The sequence below is a fragment of the Salvia hispanica genome, chromosome 5, assembly GCF_023119035.1.
Source record: "Salvia hispanica cultivar TCC Black 2014 chromosome 5, UniMelb_Shisp_WGS_1.0, whole genome shotgun sequence".
NCBI classification, from domain to species: domain Eukaryota; kingdom Viridiplantae; phylum Streptophyta; class Magnoliopsida; order Lamiales; family Lamiaceae; genus Salvia; species Salvia hispanica.
Genome location: NC_062969.1, coordinates 41,229,688 through 41,237,305, shown reverse-complemented (window position 1 = coordinate 41,237,305; position 7,618 = coordinate 41,229,688). Strand labels below are relative to the sequence as shown.

General features: G+C 36.4%; 1 protein-coding gene across 1 annotated transcript; it reads right to left on the bottom strand.

The window, feature by feature from the left end:
* Positions 1-3,547: 3,547 nt before the first annotated feature.
* Positions 3,548-7,618, bottom strand: LOC125188503 (polyadenylate-binding protein-interacting protein 7-like). Its single transcript, XM_048085372.1, has 6 exons — positions 7,338-7,618; positions 5,745-6,651; positions 5,065-5,497; positions 4,882-4,952; positions 4,352-4,476; positions 3,548-4,224 (listed from the first exon to the last, which is right to left on the bottom strand). Exons 2-6 carry the CDS (start codon positions 6,516-6,518, stop codon positions 3,936-3,938), a joined length of 1,692 nt encoding a protein of 563 aa, XP_047941329.1. The 5' UTR covers positions 6,519-6,651; positions 7,338-7,618; the 3' UTR covers positions 3,548-3,935.

Below are 7,618 nucleotides of genomic sequence, written 5' to 3'. Positions count from 1 at the left end.
AAAACATGTGTTTATGGTTTTATAAAACCAAAACACAGAAATATAAAATCAAAATAAAAACATGTACCTTTTGCACTTTCTGTCAGTGTTCCCATCGCCATGAACGGCGCGATCCAGCTTCATTCACTATCCGGTGGCACAAAAGAAAGTGCAAAAGCTACGGATCAACAAATTAGGCAACTCAGAATATGACAATGCATATAACCAAGAAATTGGTACAATGCTATCCAAGTTTGTGCAACCAGAACAACGGCATGAACAATGTTAGAATCTTAAACGATTCTAATTGGTTATGATTGATGCACAAATGCAGAATAGGATCTACCGGAAACATTTGTGTCTCTTTGTAGAAGATAGCTGAGGACAGTGAGCTCCCCTATCATCGCTGCGACATGAACTAGGTTCATGCCGGAATAATTTGCTTCAAAACACACTTCTAGGCGCGCTCTCACCAGCATTTTGTATATGTTTAGTTGCCGCTATGTGTAGAGTGTAGTGGGGTATTATGTTCCCCATCTCGCTTTGAAGCAAGCCTGGGAACAAAGCGGAGCATAACCTCCATCAATTTTGAGAAGAGGTCAAACAACTCCTCCGAGTTGCCATTTGTTGCCGCGGCAATTAATTTATCCTTGATCTCTTTTCGGTTCATTCTGTACAAAGTCTAAACAAATCAAGAATCAGAATGGGATATTCTGCAAAATTCAATCCAACATCAAACAAAAACAAATCTAGCTAGCTAGTGATCCTAAAATAAGGATCGTTGTTGGAAATCGAAAAAAAGACACAAATAGAATGCTATGCTTGCCTTAATGCCTTGTCCAGGGAGGAAGAGGATGACGCCTTCTTGTACCCTCGTCTAAAAAAATTGGGAGTAGAGTGAGAATTGGGGTGGCCAATACTTTAATTTATAGTACTAATGATTTGTTGTAATAATTTCATATTCATAATTTTATTTTTGTAATCACTAATTTGTTATATTTAATTATACACATTAATCAAATTTGTTATCTTACACATTTATCAGATTATCCAAATTTGTTATATTTGATTATACGTGTTAATCTATGTATTCAAATTTGTTTATCAAATAATAAGAATTGATATTCCTTAGTAATAGAAACTCAACTAATTTGCATTTTTTGTTTTAATTCTTCTATATCCACTCATAATTAACCAAGTGATTGCTTTGTTATCCTCTTGCTTCGCCAAATTTCAGAAATTACACTCATTGATGATTAAATAAGATAATAATTCCAAATATTCCAGCTAATTAATTAGTTCGTGCATGGACAACGACTGAAATTAAAAAATCATACTACATAGTATTCATTTTAAATATTTTTATTTCACCACACTTCCTTCTTTTATGTCAATAATCAATTTTTTTTAGAATTCATTATTCCTCCACTCCTAAGCCAAATTTCATTCACAAATATTTTTGTAATACAGTTTTAGTAAATGAAATTTAAAATATTATTTTACGCTTGAAAATATGTTTGAAATGAACCAAATTCTCACATTAAATTTGTAATTTAAAAGTGATATTATGTATAGTGTAGTGATCAAATTTACATAATTTAATACGCACGAAGATTTTGAGAGATTAGCAATCGGGTGTCGTCGATATGAATCTTATTTCAGTTATAAGAATAAAAAAATTATGATTATTCAAATTTTTAGTAGTAGTAATATTTTATCATACGCGTAAGATGTGCGTTTATTCACTAATTTCCAATTTGGTTTTTAATTAATTTGCTTTTTTGTCCACTCTTCATTAAGTTAAGTGTTTGGTTGATTAAGCCAAGCTAATTACATGTCTCACACTTTCTTGATTCCCATTATTTTGCAGTATATGACCTCGATTATTCTCTATTTAAGATGAGACATTTCTTAGTCGCCACGAAGTTTTAGGAGTTATTGATTAATGTGGTTAATTGGAGAGAAAATGAGTGGTTGTAAGTATTAAATTGGAGAGAAAAAGAGAGTTCGAATATTTAATTGAATGGAGAAAAAGTGGTTAGATTTATTAATTGGAGAGAGAAAGTTATAAACTAAAAAGGAAAACGTGTCATCTTAAGTTTGACGGAAATAGTACTACTATAGTATATCGACTGGTTTGAATACGAAACACCTACGGCTACTCCCTTTTAGTGCAGTTTTTTTTAAGCTAACAGTCTATAATACTCCCTCCGTCCCCCATTAGGAGTCACACTTTGACCGGGCACGGATTTTAAGAAATACTCCCTCCGTCCCAACATAAGCGACTTACTTCTTTTGGGCACAGGAATTTAGGTAGTGTTGTTTAGTGGTGTAAAAGAGGTTGCTAATAAAGTAGATTAAGTGATGTGAAGTATTTTTATTTTTGAATTTAAAATGGATAGAATAATTGATTGTTTTAACATTATTTATTTAGCTCTACTTATTTTAAGTTGTGCATATTTCTTATTAGTTGTACTGATGTTAAAATAATCGAACTAAATGTAAATTAAAAATTGAAATTGTTTGTACATTAAAATAATCAAACCAAATGTAAATTAAAAATTAAAATTGTTTATACATTAAATTAAAAATTGAAATTGTTTATACATTAAAATATTCAAACCAAATGTAAATTAAAAACTGAAATGGTTGATTCACATCAAACGTTGGCCATACAAAAACATGGCTTTGCAAATTCACTAAAAATCTGCCATTAAAATAATCAGAGAAAAAGGTAAATGGAAATTTGAAATTTTTGATTCACAATAGGGGCGGGAGGGGGAGGGGTGGAAAATTCTTGCTTTTCTTTTTCCTTGTACCACCGTGAGAGATTCTTTACCGCCACCGCCACCGCCACCGGCAGTGGATTTATAGCATCCAGGGACATATGACAAGATAGGGCGAGTGAGGGGGCGTCGAGGGTTAACCCACCCGTCGTCGGATGGGTTAGGTTCGTCACTACCAGCAGATTCGTCGGAAGCCATTGATTGAGTGAGAATTTGAAAGAGAAATGCTAGATCTAGGGTTTTTTTTCCGAAGAGGCGGCTATAGAGAAAAGAGAGATTGAGTGGGAAGAGAGAGAGGCGTAAAAAGAAAGTGATTTTGGATTTGGAGTGTTGGGTACAGAAAATTTTGGAATACATTATATTAATGCTAATTGTAATAAGGGCATTAATTAAACTTAATCTAAATCATGTTTGAAATCCCTAATTTTTACTATAAATAGAAATGAGTCATGTATGTTGGGACACCCCAAAAAGGAATACGAGTCGCTTATCTTGAGACGGAAGGAGTATAAAGAAAAGTTGGTTGAAAAAGTTAGTTGAATGTGAGACCTATTTTTTTACATTGGTTTTATAATAATTATAATAAAACGTGAGTGAATTGAGTTAGTGGAACGTGGGACCTACTGACTATTTATGGTAAAAATGAAGTGTGCCTCTTAATTGGAGACGGACCGAAATGAAAAGGTATAACTCTTAATCGGGGACGGGGACAGAGAGAGTAAAAAAGAGCACGTCAAATCATCTAATCATTGCAATCATAAACAATAAGTACAAGAAGCAAATGGGCAAAGAGGAGAGATTGGTGATGATTGGAGAAATTTGAGAAACAATTCTACTATTCTAGTACATCTGCATATTTAAACCAAAAAATGTACACGTAATAAAACCAAAACAACAAAATGTGGCCGATCAAAGTTGACTGACAACTACAAAAACATCCTTCTACGTTTCGGCCAACTACACAGTTATCTTACAGATGTCTGCTTTCCTCATCCTTCCCTTCTTTTTTTTTTACGCATTTTCTTTTCTATCTTCTGCGAAAGTATACTACCAATTTTTCCCCATTTACAGATACAACAGATTTCCATATTTTTCTTTCTTTTTCCCTCCAGATGGATGGATAGATTTTCTGAGAAATGCAGTGTCAAAAATATCCTATACCTCCCCGTTTCAGTATATAACAACTCGGAGGAGTCCTGGCTGCGGCTCTGAATAATCGAGGCCCTCCTCCTCCAGCAAGTAGCGCTGAACCGCAGTCGGGAGTCTAGCAGGCGTGCGAGCCCCCCTTGTGTGGTGACCAGTCCCTACGCATATGTAGACAAGCAGTCTTTGATCCATCGATCTTGCTGCGTTCTTCATCACCGCCAGTTCACGCTTGAGGACATGAATAGCTTCACTCACGTGTAGACCGTGCAGATCAATCATCTGTTCCCTCCCGTTTGTTTGAATGTCTGAATTCCTGCAAAAATAGTGAATCATGGATCATGCAACGATGGACAATAGATAGGATAAGAGCTTTCAACTAGGTAATAATACAGGAACAAGATAACATTGGGAAGCTTTCATATGGTCGAAGAACAACAAACCTCTGGCGAAAAATGCTTTCTTGTGCCTTCCCGTGAGCTGCTTTCATGTGCATATTGTGCAGCTGTCCCTTAATGCTCAACTCCTTGGCTAAGGCCTTGTTACCAACGAGGTACGCTTGCCGTGCCTAATCTCACATTGAATATGTCAGATATGATCAATGGAAGCACATTGTGGTTACTGATTCATATATAAAATCCTCATTTACAAAAGAAGCTGAGTAGCTATGGGCTACAGGTATAAATAGCCAGATCAAATTCATAACCCCACCCCCCAAAGAGAAATGATGAACCTTGAAAAAAAAGACAACTGAAAACTTAGTCGATTGCACAAGTTCCACAACTCGAGCTCCCATCTAGGGAAGTATACAGCCAGACAAAACCAATGTTCATTGCACCCCTAGTCCGCACATAAACGAAGATATTAGCATATTCCTATTCATCAAGAGACGTAACAAAAGCGTATCATTTTGTTTTTCATTTTCTGTTCTTTCTTTGAATTCCAACCTTATACATCCGCAGACAAGACATACCTGCTCAAAGTATACATTGCGCACGCGTGCATGATCACGAGCTTCCCCCCGCATTTCAGAGTATATATTTGCTGCCAGCTCAACAAAGTTAAAGCATATACACTTGCAGAATACACACTCCAACAATTAAAAATATTAAAAAGAATGCAAAACTGGAAAAGCAACATTTCCCATGACCATTACCGACTGCATCTCCAGTTTCAAGCCAGACAGGAGATGAGCGAGCTGATCCTCGGCTTTGGAACCTATCACCATAGATGCCCCTCCCCTGACCACTGTTGTATGAGCTTGCTAGTACTTGGGAACTTCGGCTTGATCCAATGCTTGCATCTGAAGAGCCATTTTTCTCATATTTCCACATGCTTGAATCTTGAGGTACCATTTTCCTGACAGCCGAAGCAAAATCAGTAGCACCCCTTGATGGAACAAAGGAATTGGATCTGAACAGCAACGAGCCTAGCTTTTCTGGAGAGCGATAGGCACTGCCATTTTGGGGAATAACTAACTCGGTTTGACTATCGATCACAGAGAGTGCAGGAAAATCCATCGAATTAAGATTTGGTGCAGATACAGTTTTTGAAGGCATGGTCTGATTCAAGCCACCATCAACCTGAAGCTGCAAAACACAAAGCAATATACACTTAATTCTACAAAGAAATATGTTTATACATCAATTATAGATAAATATTTTTGAGTATTGAATAACTAATTAACACTTACAGCCAATACATTAAGTTGGGACTGATGATAATAAACTTCCATATCTAATGTTTTGGGCTGAAATTGGTAGGCTAAGCATTCTAATTGTTTGTTAAGTGTAGTGACATAATTTACAGAATGCATGCATAACATTGCATCCATACCTCAAGCTGAGTCAGCATCTCAATTGTCAGGTTTAGATCGCCTCCGTTTGCAAAATAAACCTCTGTGAGACTTTCAGCTGCGAAACCAGGGAATTGTGAAGCTAGGAACTCTAGAGGGCTCACATCTGAACTATCCAGCATTAATTGCTCACTTGACATGTCAGCTAGAAGACCATGTCTTGGATTCCCAACATCAGTTCCTTCTCTTGGAACAAGTTGATCGTTGCTGACAATCTGTTGGTCCCAAGGCTTAGAGAGTGATGAATGATAACTTGTAGGCGACAGGTATTCCCCATAGGAAGAGACTGGATATCTCAGCTGTTCAGTATGATTGTTTCCATTTACAGGGTGAAGAGATAACCCTTGTTGTTCCTTCAACATAAAACCACTACCTATTGAAGAAGAAAATCTTGAACTTTCGTTGTCATCAGTCAAAGATAGGCTTGAAAATGATAAGCTATTGGCCCCTTGATTATCATCGATACCCATGACCTTAAAGTCGGGAGTAATATCATCAGGGAGCTGATTGCGCCAGTATTGCTGAGCTTCCTCATCAGAGTCATTTGAGGCTGACGACTCTACTCTGTCTAATATTCCTTTCCCCGGGCCAGGAGCTGCGGAGGTAACAAATTTTGAGGATGCCTCAGCACCGTTAGAGCCAGCTACAGGCGACCTTAGAAAAAATGGAACAAATTCTGTGGCGTTGGGGTTCAAAGTTAGTTTTGAAGAACCAAGATTTTTGTCGCCAGAAGGTCCCTTTCCCGACAAGTACATTGTATTTTAGCTTCACTCTAGTGTTTCAGATAAACAGAAAATGGCTCTACCATCTACACTTAAAAGAGATAAGGAAAGAAATATCTTGATTGAACAACTGAAGTCGTAGTATTGAATGTGGATCACCCAAACCCTGCAAATGAATAAGTCACCCAAATTAGCAAGTTAGCTGATGGACAAAATTCATTCTTTCCTTCTTTTAGAAACCACAAAAGCACAAACAAACAATGATGATATAATATGTTCAACGACATGTGAATAACATGGATTCATGATGCGACAGAGTCCACAATTCGTTACAGTAAACATCTGCATTCACTGTAAAAACAATTACAGAATCTTGAAACGAAAACACAGTTTTATACAATGAACTGTAATAATAACACAAGCATCCAATGAACTTGAGTTATTTTTCCTCTTTTGAGAGGCAAGAACAACTATATTTAGAAAACCACATATAAAAAGGCACACACTATAACAGTAACCAAAAACTATCATCTTTATTACAGATAAAAACATAATAATGAAAATATCAATTACACAAAATTGAAAACCTTTTCATCTACAGACAGCTGACAAATTCATCATCAGTCATGGAGTAGCACACCTTAAATATTGCTAAAATTCTAAATATTTCAGCAGCCAAACAATAAAACAAGATCAATCAAAGAAAAGGCACAAATAGCTTTAAACTTCAGTCAGAAAACTTATCATCACAGATCTCTCAAAATCTGAGCCATACAAAAAAGAGATGAAAAGGCAGCTATCCGAACATTCTTCAGCGCATAAAACAAGATCTAGATTTCTATCTGAATATACCTTTGCGCAGCCCTGTGGTAAAGGAAACCATGTCGAATGCATCCATAACCACACAAAAAAAAAAAAAAAGGAAAATGATGGGATTTTGTAGAGATTCAGAGCTTAAAATGAGTGAAATTTTAGAAAACAGTTAGTCCTCAAACATCACTATTGATTGGCTCGTCGATTCCGTTTTTCCAAATTAGTAAATTTTTTTCACGATTCTTGAGGCTGTGAACTGAAGCAGAGGAGAAGAGGGGTGTGTCTACTTCTCTCTCTATCTTTCTATCTACCCCGTTCAT